The sequence below is a fragment of the Lichenostomus cassidix genome, chromosome Z (genome assembly GCF_008360975.1).
Source record: "Lichenostomus cassidix isolate B80296 chromosome Z, HeHo_3.0, whole genome shotgun sequence".
Lineage (NCBI taxonomy): Eukaryota > Metazoa > Chordata > Aves > Passeriformes > Meliphagidae > Lichenostomus > Lichenostomus cassidix.
Genome location: NC_139511.1, coordinates 66352378 through 66367968, shown reverse-complemented (window position 1 = coordinate 66367968; position 15591 = coordinate 66352378). Strand labels below are relative to the sequence as shown.

Here is a 15591-nt window from a genome sequence, read left to right as displayed (position 1 = left end):
CCTGTGAAGTCACGCTTCAGGTCTGCTGAAATCCTAGCAAATGCCTCCTAAAATCCCCTGGAGCCCCTGCGACAGTTTATTGAGAGTCCAGGACTGTTTGACCTTGGAGGGGGTGAGAAAGGGAGGGGAAGAAAGAGCAGCCCTAGGCTTCCCTGCCAAACTGCTTGATCCATCGCTGAGCCTCTTGCAAAGACCGCAGCACAGCCAGAAATCAGTCCCAGACCATCCGTGAGGTATCTGGGCACAGTGCCCTCTGCTCTCCCCTGCTCCAGATCTCTTGAGGGTCTCCCACTGTGCTGGGCAGTGTTGCTGCATGCACAGTGTGGTGTGTTCTCCAAAACAGCAGCAGTGCCCCAACCACCTGTGAGTGGTCCCCATCCCAGCATCCTGGCCCCCTCACCCTGCCCAAATAGGGTTTTTGAACCTTCACATGACAACTCCTTCTCTGCTGAGGTGCATGGAGTGTGCAGGAAAGTTGCCCACTCTGGAGGAGCTCTGTGCTGGGGGTTCCCACCATTCCTCAGGAAATAATCAAGACACTGATAACAATATTTTCATTTGACCATAAGTGCATGTTATTTCTTCTTTGTTGTAAGCAAATCACAGGATGCATGACAGGCTGCTGTCCTCCATGAGGAGGGAGAGGCTGTGCTGAGCATCCAGGTTATCACTGTCAGGGCAGACTTGGCAATGATGCTGCTCTTGCCACTGATCCGGTGCTGATGCTCTTGGGGAAGGTGTGTTTGCTTCTGGGGTTTCATTGTTAAAAGACCATCGATAAATTACAGGGAGTCCAGAGGAAAATTGATTAAAGAATTAAAAGATATCGTATGACCTAAAGGGGAGATTAAGGGAATTTAGTGAGGTGCTTGCTGCGGAGTGGAGCTGGGGGGAATAGGGAGGGAAGAAAATTAAAACAACCTTGCAAAGGTGGTGATTAGAGCAGGTGGAAACAGTCGCTGTGAGAAACTGAATTGGTTTGTGCCTCACGTTCTGTTTTGCAAATGTTGAGCTCTCATACATGGGTGGGAAAAGGCTTCCCAAACCCCTTGAGCTGTTGGAGCTGCCTGGGCCTCACATGCCACAAATATCCCCTGGGGCTTGCCCACCACTGTTTGTGGGGATTTAAGCAGCAAGCCAGGATTTGAGGAAGATGAGCATCATTTTCATAAAGCAAAGGGCCTTTTTTTAGCTCCATTTCTTTACAGATGGGCTGGATAATGGGACCTCCCTTGAAGCCAGCTGAGTTAAGGACGCAGCTATTACTTCCAAATGCAGTGAAGTCTGTAGCTGTGTGACTTACATCATCCCAAGTACCCCATTGCCTTAAGAAAAGAATGAGGCCAGAGTCTGATTCAGGCCTGAGGATAAAAAAACAGACATTAGTAAAGAGAGCAGTGGTATTGAGCAGTGCTGTTAACTGAGCTGGTATCGTAGCCCAACACTTCCAGGAATGTCACTCCTCTGGTTTTCATCTGCTTGAAGGACACATTTTGAGTGAGCTGCAGAGACTGATGCTCCTCCTGCCTCCACCCCAAGGTACCAACAGCACAGGGGAGGATTTTGGCTCGAGTTGGGAACACTCCTACTCTTAGTGACATGTCTGACTGGTACTTTCTCAAAGACAGAGAGTGAGCAGCTAAGGACTGATGTGCAGACCTCATTTCCTATGATAAATTAGGCATCTTTCCAAATGCCTGTCATTAATAGGCTATCATCATCCCTGAACAGCCAGATTAGTACCACAAACTGGAGCCACCCCCTGTGGTGTCCATCTCAGCTGCATCTCCACCACGGCCCACTGCTGGGATTTTTCCAGGGTGTATTATGCAGAAGCACATGTGGGATGGGCCAGGTGGCTTCACCGGATGTGCCACAGGAGGTTGGCTGCTGCTAGAAGGACTCACATGTATCCAGGGTGGGAACAGCATGGGGAGAAGCTCCTTCTGGTGCTGTGTCAGTTTTCTACACCCAACTCCAGCCTCTCCCATGGGACCTCTAGCTGTTTTTGTGAGGTGCCTGCAGTTGGTTACCCAAAAGGACTGCAACAATGACATGAAGCTGGGAAAAGCCACCAGCATGACGGAGGCTAGGGATTTCACATGCTCCCTGGGGCTGAGGGGCAGGCTGCAGATCAACCCCAGGAGAAGAGCAGCATCTCACCAGGAGATCATGTAGGGCAGAAGGGCAGCCCCAAGGATGTGAGTCACTTACCAGGGGATGCTGAGCCTGCATGAGCAAACCTAAAAGCAATCAGGATGGCCAAACACAGGATGAGGAAATGGCTCCACTGCCTGTGCACAGCTACCTGGTGCACCATGTGGTACAGATGTACTTTTAAGTACAGGGTACTTTTAAGACCCCTGTCCTGACTGAATCTGAGGTAGAGCAATCAGTACAGACTCAAGGGAACCATGGGGCCTGTGTGAGGGGATGAAAGAACAGCCTGCAGCATTTTCTCTAGCAGAACATGTAGGTGAAAGGAGAGGGTGGTTTTCAAAAAATGCTGAAGGAAAGGAATTTTTGTTTCAAAAGCCAGTGCTAGTGCAAGGAGAAAGTAGTTAGGGGGTACATGTGCTTACTAACCACTCCCATCAGCTGCTGCCCAGACAGGAGAAGCCCAAAAATACCCTTCTCTCCTGCAGAGAGTCAGAAATTTCTGACTTCTTGCTCTCCATTCCCCACGGGGTGAGAGGCCTCTCTGCCAGCAGGTACCTCCCTCACTGGGGAAGAGACCAGAGAAGGAGGTGTATCCAGACTGCATGTCAAGAGGGATGACAAGAGAGGAGGCATTTTTGGAAAGCTGCTGCCTGTTAGAGGCAACCCACACTCCCGCACTGGGATTGATAGCTGGTAATATTCGTGGCTAGCTTGTTGCTCAGTGCATGACAAAGTGCTTATAGCTTCCCTCCAGAGGCTCCTCCTGGATAAATATACAACTTCCAGGAGTTCTGGTGGGACAGCTTTGCCGAGCATACGTGGCTGTTGATGGTCCCAGTTGTGTCTGATCACACCTGGTATTTTCCCTGTCTTCTCCATCTGGAGAGAGGATGAATTGCTTTCTTGCAGCCATTAAACAAGGTGATGGAGGGGGCAGGGGCATTGCATGGTGTGGGTTGTACAGGGAATTTATTCCTGGAGCTGGGAAAAGGGGGAGAAGAGTGTGCTGGGTTCTCTTCTTGCATGCAGTGCAGACATGGAGGCAGAGGAGCCTCAGGGTGCTCAATACCTGAAGAACCTTTGGGAGCACCCTGCATTCCCCATGGCTCTCCCTCTCAGCAGGCAGGGATGTTTCCTCTCTCTGGCTTTTCCAGCTGAGCTCCTGGAGGAGATTGCTGGGGGTCTGCAGGCTGCACTGGTCAATCCTTGTATCGAGGAGAACCAAGGGAGGCAGCTACTTCTCCCTGGAGGTCAGGGCTGTGATGTGCTCCCATGTGCACCAACCACAACCCCCTTGGGGTGTGGAACAGCTGCTGGGGAGTCCATGTGTTACGAGGAAGCATTTCCCCCCTGCATTGCCTTGGCACAGTGCATCCAGCCCCACATCGAGGAGAACAGTCCCCTGGAAGGAGAAATTATTTTGGCAGGGACTGGAAAATCCCATGTAATTCCTGCACTTTATCCTTCCTAGCCATTTCATAAGAGACAGACACAGCATTTGGGTGGGAGCTGCAGGGGCATCAAGCTCTCCTCTCCAAACCCCAGTGGTGGGAAGTCCCGTGAAAGTGCAAAAACCGAGAGCACATCAGCCCCCTGCTCTCCCTTCCCCTCTGTCCGGGCGTGGCAGACTGGCATCCCGGGATGCTGCAGCCCTGAGCTGTGGACAGGGATGTGCTCTCCATCCGCGGAGCCTCCGAAGCTCCCTTTGCCGGCACTTTTCCCGCGGTGGCTGCACACTCCATCACCCCGCACCACTCTCCAGGTCTCCAGGAGCTGGACGGGGGCCCGGCACAGTCAATCCCAGAGCAGCCGGTAACGAGGTTTGGTCATTACTGCCCGGGGCTATGTGCGAACCAGTGACCTGGCTCTGAAATGGTTTATGTTACATGCAAATCCCCTCGAAGAGGTGTTGGGGGAGGAAAGCCGGCCTCGCCGTGAACTCCCTGGGCTGAAGAGCAAACCCCAGCGCTGCAGAGAACTTCCCGTGCCCGGCGCACTGCCGTGCTGCCGCATCCCGCCTTGCCGGGGTACCCATCCCAGGGGTACCACACGGAGCACCGCGGCCCCGGCCCCGCTCCAGGGCTGGCGGTGCTACTGTTATACACAAAACAATAATCAGCTGCCGTAACGAGGATGCAGAGTAGCTGAGCTGGCTTCCCTGCTGTTGTGCCGGCTCCAAGTGGAAACAGCTGCATTTGGTTTGGTTAAATGTTTTATTTACTCACAATTATCCCAGATAACAGGTTTGCATTCGTTTGTTCAATATTTAATATTGTTTCAGAGCAAAGCTGCTCTTTGGTTTCGGGTGGTTACCAGAGGGTCAGGAAGGACTTTGTGCTGTGGTGTGGTCCCAGGTGAAGGGTGGAGGTGTCCAGCATTCCTGGTGTGCATCATTCCCTAGGGCACCTGGCCTAGAATGCTGCCCCATGGGGACAAAGCCACCTGCAGGAGCACAGTTGGGTTTGAGGTACTGGTGTGCTCAGCAGGATGGGCATTTCCCTGGGACTGCAATGCTGCCAAGCACCAGTGCTGCTGGAGGGAGTGGGAACAAGAGGATTTGTCATGAATTCAGGATTCCAGATGGCTTCTCCTGCCTAAATCACCTCCCATAGTATCCTGCACTTTGGAGAGCATCTCCAGCAAAGGCTGCCATTCCAGCCAGCCCACCCACCCCATGCCAGGGTTGCCAGAGCCCCTCTGCTCTTGCTCTTTCCTCTCACAAGTCAAGATAGTGAGGTTTGCTCAGTAGTTTTCTGAAGGCTGGAGAGTGGTCAGATTTGAGGAACACCTCTACTGTGCTGCAAACAGCACAGCCTCGTGCAGTGCAGGGTGGAGCAAACTCCAGTGAGCTTGTGGTCACACTGGGAACTTGCCCTGCCACTTGGGCTGGAAGTGGGATGGTGGGCTTTCTCTTCTGGATGAGTAATGCTTTGCCCAAAAATTTACAGCGTTGCCTCTTACCATGCTCACTGAATTTTCTGCAAGGGAAATGAGAAAATCCATAGCTTGGTTTATGAGCCCCAATCAGTGTAAAACAGGGCCTTTTAGAAATTTATCTGTTGCTGAGTCCACCTTTTTCTCCAGCACCTTCTTGGGGAATAAATTCTTGCTCTTTGAGGCTGGGGAAATGGCTCTTAGGTGGCAGCAGGGTCAGGGAACTTTGGCTACAGCTGTAGGTGTCCCTGGCCATTTTGGGAGTTACCAGGGGATGCTGCAGTGTTGGATGTGAGGGCTGGGCTAGGTGCTGGCTGAATGTGAGCAACTCTGGGCTCAATGTGGGATGACTCACACTTCAGAGGTATCTTCAATGTCTAATATCAAGGGAAAGGAATGTCCTGATGAATATGTCCACTTGATAAGCTTGGGGTGGCTTAGACTGAAAGGCAGAGACATAAACCCTGTCTCCATCACTTGCCCAAATCATCCAGGAGGTCAGAGAGGGACAAACCCATATAAATCTCTGCCCCTGCACCCCTGTATTCTCTACTTCTCTCTGAAATTAATTTTGCCGTGTCAATTAAAAAAAAAAAACCAAAACCCACACTAAAAAAACCCCAACAAAACCAAAAAATCAAAACCAAACCCTTGCTTTATCCTTCTTGAGAAGTGGTGGTTACAGATGTGATGTTCCCAGAACACAGGGAGCATCACCTGCCTAGGACCCCCACTCTGCTGTGCTCTGCACCCCTTCTCATCCTCACACTTATCCAAGAACAGACGGTCAAGGGGAATCAGAACAAATTCAAAGCTTCACCTCCCCCACTTTCTCCAACAACAAAACAGAGTTGCACCCAAACATTTGGGTCAGTGGAAGGGACTGTCCCCAGCCACAGCCATGCTGCACTCCAGCACAGGTAGCACATGGCAGACAGATGTTCCCCTGATCCACCTGGCAATAGAAATATGATTTATTCATCACTGTTTTCTTTGTTGTTTCCTACCAGCCTCCTGTGCACAAACAGCCTTTTAGAAAAGCAGCGTTAGATAAATAATACATTGTGCTGGCAGCCAGTGTGTGCATAACAAAAGCATCTGTGTAGATGCATGTGTGGATGTGCAGGGTCTGCTGCTCTTGTGCCCGCGTGTTCAGTGTTGGCATCTCGTGCCCAGGTGGATTCTTGTTGTGCTATCCAAGCCTCTGCAGCTTTGCTTTTGGTCACTTGGGTGGCTTTGTAATGTACTGGTACATACCCACCACCTATGGTGTGAAAAAAGTCGTTGGGTGATAATCTGGTCCTGCCAAGGGCACTGGAGTGCAAACAGCAAGAGTTTGGCAGCAGAATAGCATTGGTTGTGTGGTTGTCCTGCCCATGTGCAGGCAGGCTGTGTCACAGCTGCACCTCTAGCACAAGCACATGCTGCTGTCATGGACCCTGGAGTCCTTGCTGGCCCAAGACCGAGATGATGAGTTATGCAGGTGACCCCAAAAGCACACTACGGGCTCATTATCCCCCATCAGCCCAGAGCCTGAATGTGCCCCGAGTGCATCAGAAAAAATACCTCCTACAGAAGTGTTTGAGAGGCCTCTTAAAACTTTTATTGGTGCTATTTTTTGTATCCTTCCACCTGTGGAGCGAGGCATCTTTAGTACGTTCAGCCCTCAGCAGGAGAGGAAAATTATAACTGATCCATTTCAGAAACCTCTAAAAGTGACCTAAAATAACTTTTCTATATATAAAAGTGTCATGATTTTAATGTCCATTATCTCATGACCTAGCAGAGCTAGGAAAAGCTCTTGTAGATCATTTTTAGTGGTTTCTAAAATGGATTGGTCACACTTTCCCCCTGCACAGTGGGACTGAGGGTACAAGGACGACTGGGCTTTAGAGATGAGGAAGGAAACAAAAGTCTGTGTCTGTGCTGGTGTATCCAGAGCTGTTTCATCCTTTAGGACCACTTGTGGTGCTCTCCCCAGCTGAGCAGAAGTGATGGAGATGGTCAAGTGAGCTATTTCCAACAAGCTGGAGAGAAAGAGGTTAAATGGAGGCAAAGCATGGGGCACTGTGTGGTGGGAAAGCCAACTCCATCCCTGCCACTGGTATTTTTGGGATCTGCAGAGATGATGACCCTGGCACCAGCTTTCACTGCTATAGCAGCCCCAGATTTTGCTGAAGCATCTCATGGCTTGTGAGCCACGTGCCCAGATGGGATGTGCTCAGCTCTGAGCCTTTCATCGCCTCACCCTGAGCTTTTGCAGCAAGGCTGCTTGCAGCCCAAGCCCCTGGGAAGCTGCCATAGCCAGGCATTAAACACTCTGGGTTTTCAGAGAGGACATCAGCAGAGCACATGGGGGAAGTGGCTCCCTGCCATGCAAGAGGTTAATAGATAGATTAGAGAGGGCAGGCGCTGTTTGTGGCAAAAGGAAAGGAGTTCTGCCTTTACAGAATTCAGCAGCTCCATGAAGTGACAGGGATGTAAATATTTGCCAGAATTAGGGAGGCTGTGTGCAGGAGCCCAGGGAGAAGTGCCCAAATAGCCCAATGTGTTGTTCAGGCTGGTTTTGGTGTGGGGCAGATGCTCAGAGCTGGACATCATCTCAGGGAAGATGGAGAAGGTTGGAGCAGGACACCCCACACCCAGAAGCACTGCCCAAAACCTCAGGGCAGAAAAAGCCTTTAATGCTGTTCCCTTGATGGCTTTGTTTTCCTCCACTGCCTTTCTTGCTCTCTCTGTCGGCCTGATGGGCTGGCCCACCTCCAAAGACAGCATTACAGAGCGCCGGATCGATTGGAGCCTGCAATTTTATTTGCTGTCTTTAAGAGCCTTTGATGGGCAGCATGAGCTGTGCCAGCGAGCGCCCTTCCTGGGAGAGGAGGGGAGAGGAACGAGGTTGCAGGCTGCCATTTCCCATAGGCAGATGAAGACCCTGCCACCAGCTTGGGGAAGACACCATGGTCGGGTGGACAAAGAGAGCCCTCCTGATGCACCAAGGCAGCTGAGAAGGGGCTTGCAGCCCTCTCCTTTGTGGTTCCTGTCAGTGGTGGCCATGGTCACCCGTGTAGGGTCATGGTCACAGCCCCACGTGGCACACTGCACTGGCCCCAGACTCTGCTATGGGGTGAACATCAAGGTGTAAAGTGGGGCAGCTGCCTGATAACTCACTCCCAGGATGCTTGTGGCTCTGGGACTGATGGCTCTCTGGAGAGATGGAGGTTGCAGGAGTGAGACAGCTTGTGTTGGCCCAGAAAGAGAGGACTGTGGCTGGGATGAGACAGGCTTCATACAGCGGCATCCCTTCAGCTGTGTCTGTCCTTGAACTCTGCATCAGGAGGGCAGAGATGCGAGAATCATTTTGTCCCCCTTCCCCAGTCTCTCCTTCAACCTTTGGCTTGCTAAAAGACATGAGGGGTTAAGAGGTGGAGAGTGCTGTGGACACAGGGAGCTGCGGCTGCAGTTGGGGTCCAGCCTTGAAGCAGAGGACAGGATTTTCAAGGCGTTCAATGCTGTGGAAATAGGGCATCTTCAAAGGCTGCTGCGGAGTGGGGATGGAAGAGGGAGGCAGCATGGGCAGCCCTCCCTTCTTCTCCCAGCAAAACAAACCTGGAGGAGTCAGCCCGCCCCAGCCTCCTCAGCGGAGGAATTAGCACAGATCACAAAGAGCCAGATCCGGCGTGATACTGGAGACAATGGAGATAAATTATGCGCAGATGGACTAATTGCGGCGCATAGCAGCGCAGCGTCTGGAGCCGTGCAGGTAGCGCTGGACCCTGCAGGACTTCAGGAACGCTCGGAAAAGCCCCGCTTGCTTCTGCCCGGCTTCCCGGAGACTCCCGGCTCCGAATGGGGACAACTGAGCTCAAGAGCAAGCGAGCGAGTCGCCTGCGGTGGCATCCCCAGTGTCCCCAGCATCCCCGAGCAGTATTCCCAGCCCCATCCCGGTTTTCCCGGCGCCGGGCAGGTGCTGTTAGCCCACAGTGCCACCACGCGGTCACCCGGATCCCAGAGGCTGTCCCCAAACCCCCCGCACCCCTTCAGCCCCTCCGGGACACCTCCCGACCCCGCACCGCACCCTGCAAAGGACAGTGCTGCGTTGGCTCCCGCCTCGCCCAGCGGGGGCAGGGAAGGGGTTAAGGAGCCTGCGGGGCGGAGGAGGAGGATGGAGCTGTAGCAGGGATCAGGCCCTTGTCTCTGGCTTTGCGATTAGCCATTCTGTTTTGATGTGGAGGGTCTGCTTGAATAATTTAACCGGGAGGCTCATTACCAGGCTCTGGCCTTCGTCTGTCGGCTGAAGGCTGAAATAGCCATTAGGAGGAACACGCGGAGCAGAGCGGCACAGCCTTCCCCCCGCCGGCCCCCTCCGTTCCCTCTCCCTCTCCTTGCTCCCCGCTCCCTGACTCTGCTGCTCTTGGCTCCCTTAACAGCTGCTTGCAGCCTCTAAGCCCTGCCCCAGGGGCGCCGGTGGGTGTGCGAACCCTGTGCCTCAGTTTCCCCTCTGTAGAGCATGGACTCTGTAGACTGCAGTCGCAGAGCTCCAGAGCCCCCCGAAAGCTGTGCCCCCGAGGGTGTCATGCTAGTGGCACCAGGGCTGTGCCTGCGTGGGGCTGAAGAGGCACTGAGGCTGCCAGGTCTGTTTGGTTCGTTTGAAACACTCTGCTTGGAGAGAAGAGCATGGCCTGGGACGTTCCCAGTGCATGGATGGAGATGAGGGCTAACAAAGGAAGGGAAAGAGGGAACACCACAGGTTCACACAGCCTTTCCAAGGGGAATCCTGGTGCACATCCAGCCCAGGGAGTGTATTTTAATGCAAGGCACTGTGCCAGGGTGCTGCTCTTAGCAGTCAATGCAAGTGCTTGGGTACCAAGAGGAGTTGATTTCGGTGTCAGATCAGGTAAGACTTTTACCAACAAGGGCAAAATTTATCAGGCAAAAGGTATCACATTTCGTTCTTTGCATGCACTGTCCCTCAGCATTTTGCAGAGATTTCCTGCTCCTGCAAAGGGCAGACATATGTCCAGGAAAGCCAAGTGCAGTGTGAACACTTTGCTGGGTTTAAAATCCTCATCTGCCTCTAACCTCTAGGACCAGCTGACAAGGCCAGAGGAAGGCTGTTCCCACGGGGTGCTCTCATCCTGTCTCAGGCTGCCTCTGTGTCTCTTTGGAGGCAGGGCCCTGGGATGGGATGCTCTGCCCAATGCCAAAAGCCTTAACACTGTTAGTCCTCCTGAAGGGCTGAATTTTCTCCATTGGTTTCACATTATTCCTCTTCATCTTGCCAGTGGTCCTTTGAGGACCTCTGGTTGTTTGGAGGATCATCCCTCAATAAGTTTATCACTCCCCAGGGATGTGGCAGAGAAAGCTGCAAGCACTGTGGACTAGTGGGGTCAACAGAGCAGTACCTCCTCCTCATGAGCAACATCTCTGTCACAGCCTTGAAGACAATTTCCCCTGCTACCTGCAAACCCTCTCTGTCACTCCATCCCTTAGTAGAGGCAGTGAGCTGCCTGAGGAGAAGGTGAGCTTTCCACAGCCCAGCCCAGCCCAAAGTAAGGTATCATGGAGCACCTCAGGAGAAGACGTGGGATAAAGACCCCCAGATGCTTCCAGCAGCTGATAAACACCTGCTCCCCTTGCAAACTCTCCCCTCCCAAGCTGGCAGCAGCTGGGCATGAAGGGTCATCCCCTTGCTCAAAAGTTGGTGATAACCCCACCTCAGCAGGTAATTATCCTTTCTCTTTCCCTGGCAGTGCCCCCAAAGGAGCCAGTGCTGACATGCCGGTCCAACAACTACCCGAAGGGTTTCTACTGCAGCTGGCACCTGCCCACCCCTACGTACATCCCCAACACATTCAACATCTCTGTCATGTAAGTGTCTGGGAAGAAAAGGTGCAATGGGGTGAGTTTCAGTCCCTGCAGCCTGGAGCAGGTCTCAAGTAGTGCCATACTTGAGATGGGCAGTGGGTCTAACCTGTGCTGAGCACATGGTACAGGTGTCCCAAAAATGGGCCTGGGGAACAGTTTTCCAGGGGCATACAAACTGGTTGTTTCAGACTGGGACTTCATGCCAAGAAAGTTTCAATTTCCATAGAAGGGACCTAGAAAGTTCCCATCTCCCAGATCCCCTTTTCATCCAGCAGTTGTCAGCAGTGGATGTCGTTCCTGCTGGTTTTTGGCACAATCGACACATCCATGCTCTTTTCTGCTGTAAGCTGGTTGTGGTTGGGCAGCCACAGTGTCTTTCCCCTAGAATTGGCCATGGCATAGCATCACTTCCTATCCTGTGCCCAAGTTCTGGCACAGCCCATATACAGGCTGGTGCTGTGCATTATATTCTGGGGTTTTGTCACCATCAGAAAGGAGACCTTGTTCCTCTCATTGGACGGGCAGACCCAACCCCAGCCCCAGCAGGGTCCCATTCTTTCCTTGGGGCCAGCATGAAAACATTCAGACATTCACTGCAGCTTCTGTGTAGGTTTGGGATTAAACCTCATACACAGGAGCTGACACAATTCCCTGGCAAGAGGAAGGCAGCCCTCTGGCTGTGGCAGGGGCTGGTGCATGGGGACGACTGGCTTAGTGGGGATACAGAGCTGCACAATCTGCCTTCTTCCCCCAGCAACTTTGGTGCATCCACAGGTAACTGCTCTTCTCACCTCTGCTTTCCAGACATGGCACGAAAGACATGGTCTGCGAGAAGGATGCCGTTCCCAAAAACAGGTGTCATATCAGATACCTCCAGCTCTTCTCAACAGTGAAGTACAAGGTGACTCTGACAGTGACGAATGCTCTGGGCAAAAACTACACCGCTGTCACCTTTGACGAGTTCGCCATAGGTAACTTCCACGGCAGCAAGTGCCCTCTCCAGGGTGGTGTTGGGGTTGGCTTGCTCTGCAAACAGTGTCATCCATTAGAGAGATGGGGCAGGGAAGGGACTGGCTCTCCAAGTGGAGCTTCTGCCTGTCCGTGCATGAGATGGAGATGGGGTTTGAGCCACTCTGGTACCTCCCTATGCCCTATCATTCTCATGGCCCTGATGGCCCCTGAGCATCCTGGGGGAGGCAGACAAGATGCCCACGGGCAGCCTCCATGCTGGTCACATCAGTGGCCTGGTGCCATGTGTGACATTACCCACAATGGTCCAGATCGCCCATGGCTGCTGAGTTCATCCCTGTTTGGGAGGCTAGAGAAGCAGCTGCTGTGTATCAGGGCAGAGAGCTGTGAAAATTGTGTGGTCCAAATGGTGCTGCTATTCTTTTACCCCTCAGAGCGTCCCTAAAGGAGAGGTTTGGTGTTTGTGCTGGAAGCAGAGTCAGTGGAGTTGGGATTGGAAGAGAAATTAAAATGTCGCATTCTCTTCCCTCCATCCTTAGTCAGGATAAAGCTCTCCTACAGTCAACCTTCCCCAGTCCTAAGTTACATGGTCCCAAAAACCCTATTCCCCTTTTTGCACCTCCTCACTGCCCCATCAGGACAGGAGATGCTGTGCAATGGGGGACAGGGAGCAGCACCCCTCTGGACTGGGGTGTCCATGTCTCGGGCTGTGCCACAGGGATGCTTCCCAACCACGTCCAGACCCACAGTGGAGATTTGCCCTGACTGTGAAGGGCAGGCATGAACCGAGCAATCCAGTGCCAAACACAGCAAAGCAGGGAGCTGTTGCCACCATCCAAAGCCGGATTACAGCTGGCGCTGTGACATCCTCAAAGAACAGGAAAAATAGGGGAGAACGGAGTTCAGGGATACGTTGAAAAACAATTTGCTGGTTGCATGCGGCAATTACTAAACCAGAAAAACAAGTAAGTGAATCACTGAAGTGCAGCCAGCAGTTGGTCTTTGCTTTCTATTTGCTATGCATCCCAGTATAGAGAACCTGGAAGGAAGTGCTGGAGTGCAAGAAGAGGAGCTCCACTGCTATACCAGATTTTCCCTTTCTACCCCAAATCCTGGAAAATACCAAACAAGGCACCAGCTCTGAACAGAGCAGGGAAATAATTTTGGAGCAGAGACTATCCTGCCATATGTCTGCAACCATGGTTCATATCTGAAGCTTGTGTTCATCAGTGCATCAGGAATGCTGATAACAAGGCAGGGAGCTTAGCAGGAAAGTGGTAGAGTTTCAGTCCCTTGGTTGCCTTTAAATGGAAATTGTTGTGTTTGTGGAATATACACTCCTCAAAAATGAAGGTAACCTTCAGCCTGCAGGGCCCAGGATAACAATTAAGCTACATTTTCCAAGTTCCTTGCATTCCCTTCTGCAGGAGTTCAGGGCACCCTCTTGTAACATCTGCATCCCACCCATACCCTGCCTGGCTTCCAAACATCTGGTTCTCCATCCAGCACATAAGGGCAACTTCCCCTGGGGAAGCACACCCAGCTGCAAGCTTCAGGCGTCCCAGCACAAAACTGGATCCAGCCCAGCAGTTTGAACTCAGCCCAGGTCAAAGGAGTGGTGAGCAGAGGCCAGCACTGCCCCAGGCCAGCCCTTAGCATGGGTGTACTATTGCTGCCTCTTGCATGAGTGCCTGGAAGGGTGCAGGGTGCCTGGACACATCTCAGCAGTTGCACTGAGAGGTCAGACCACCCAGCATCACCTGGCTCCAGGATGGCACTTGGAAAAGGTGTAATGGGCTGATGCCAATAGGAAAGGCTGTGTCCTGCACCAGCCCACTCCCATAACCACTTCAGTATCCAGTGGCCTTTAAATCTCCATGTTCTGTACAACTGTGAAATTCTCCTCGTCAGGATTTGACATGGGTGCCACACATCAGTGTCACAGACAGGGTGGTGACAGAGTGCTGAAGCAGGCAGTCACAGGCTTAGCAGATCATTACAGCATCTGCAGCTGCTGAACAACTGCCACCTACCCTGACTGGAGCTTCTCCTCATGTCATCCTGGCATTTCCAGTTAAAACAAGTGCACTGCATTTGGTGCATTTTGCCATGCAGTTTTGCCCCACATTGTCTGCAGTCCTCGCTAAAGCTTCCATGTCTCTTCAGCTCTCTTCTCTGCAGCTGCAATCCAGGGCTCTGTCCCAGTGTGCTGAGTGCTGGAGGCATGGATCTAGCATCCAGTAGGTTCTCTGGGGATCTCAGCTGGACCAATGAGCTCTCATCTTGGAGGTTTTGCTGGGTTTCCCTTTGCTAGATGAAGGGTGGAAAACCTATGGCTCAGGGCAAAGCTGCTGCTTCGGCTCATTGGAAAAATGCTGAGTGGGAACATTGCAACATCTGCACACATCCTGCTAAAATGAAGAGACACTGTCAGCCAGGACCTGTGTGATGCTTCTCCTGAAATCCCTGGGCTGTGATTGTCAGAGCCTGCCTTGTGTTTTCCCTTTAGCCTAGAGAAAAACATCATATACTCTGCATGGAGGTTAAACTGCAGCCATGTAGCCCTGATCTCATGGCCTGCTGGGGATGGAGCAACCTGGAGCTAAGGAGAGAACAGTGCAGGGCAGGCAGCTCTCCCTCCCAGCACCATTTGAGCTGGGAGAAGACCCTCTGCTGGGTCAGACCACCCACCCAGCCTGGTCAAGCACGAAAAGCCCCCTGGGAAGGAGTGACCTCCTTTGGTTTTGCTTCTTCACTCCTTTCTCAGTCCCTGGAGTCCCCAGCAGAAAATCCCTTCCCCAGCCGCTGGGAAGATGGTCTCTAATTGAGTGGAAAATGACTGGTACTTTCTTTTGCTGTCCTGAGCCCATGCCTTGCTGGCGGTCATGCCGTGCTGGTTGTTAGCAGCCAGCTGTGAAGGGTCACTCTGCATTGTCATTTTCAGTGATGACTGGAAAAGCTTTTCCGGCCCTCTGGCCCCCATCTCCCATTGGTAGGAGATCCGGATTGCCTTTCTCCTCATCTTGCTCCTGGAAATTGTTTTCATAATTACGTCTTCTGCAAAAGTATTGATATTTATAAAGGTGAGTGTGAGGAAGTCCTGCAGAGCCCTAAGGACATCGGGGCTCCAGCCCCAAGAAGGATGAGGTGGAAAAGGGACCATAGGGGAGAGGACCTGGAGGCAGAGGAAGATACCAGGGAGGAGTGAGGTGGTGTGTCAGGAACTTCTACCTCCTTCATGAGGGCTGGAACAGCATGGGGACATGTTCCTCACCTTCCTCACTTGTGTTTCAGCCCAAGAGCTGTTTTTTGCATCCCCCAGGGAAGTCAGAACACCACCACACACCAACACCAGCATCCTGCCTCAGCAGGATTTCTCCTCATATGATCCTGGGGGAAAATACAAGAAGATGCACAGCATTAAAAGGAGGAAGGCAGTCTTGGATGTGGCCTTGCAGGTGTGGATGCCGTCCCCAAATTTGCTGTCCATCTCTCATGTGACCTTGGGAAGGTTATTTGATCCTTCCAAGTCCATCACTGAGGTGTTGAAGATGCAGAGCATCTCAGAGAGGCTGCATGATGCCCATGTCTGTTTGAAATTCGGAGTCTTTGAACACAGGTATACAGTTGCCTAAGCAGAAGGTCAGTTCAATTCATACTACT

At 52.3% G+C, this 15591-nt stretch overlaps 1 protein-coding gene across 7 annotated transcripts in view; it reads left to right on the top strand.

Moving 5' to 3' along the window:
- CNTFR (ciliary neurotrophic factor receptor) overlaps window positions 1-15591 on the top strand; it is a 200801-nt gene that overhangs the window by 166714 nt on the left and 18496 nt on the right. For all 7 annotated transcript variants that reach the window (XM_085041924.1, XM_085041928.1, XM_085041931.1 and 4 more), the window contains 2 exons: window positions 10845-10962; window positions 11764-11930. In XM_085041924.1, coding sequence (XP_084898050.1) covers window positions 10845-10962; window positions 11764-11930 — 285 coding nt within the window. The remainder of the gene's footprint in view (window positions 1-10844; window positions 10963-11763; window positions 11931-15591) is intronic.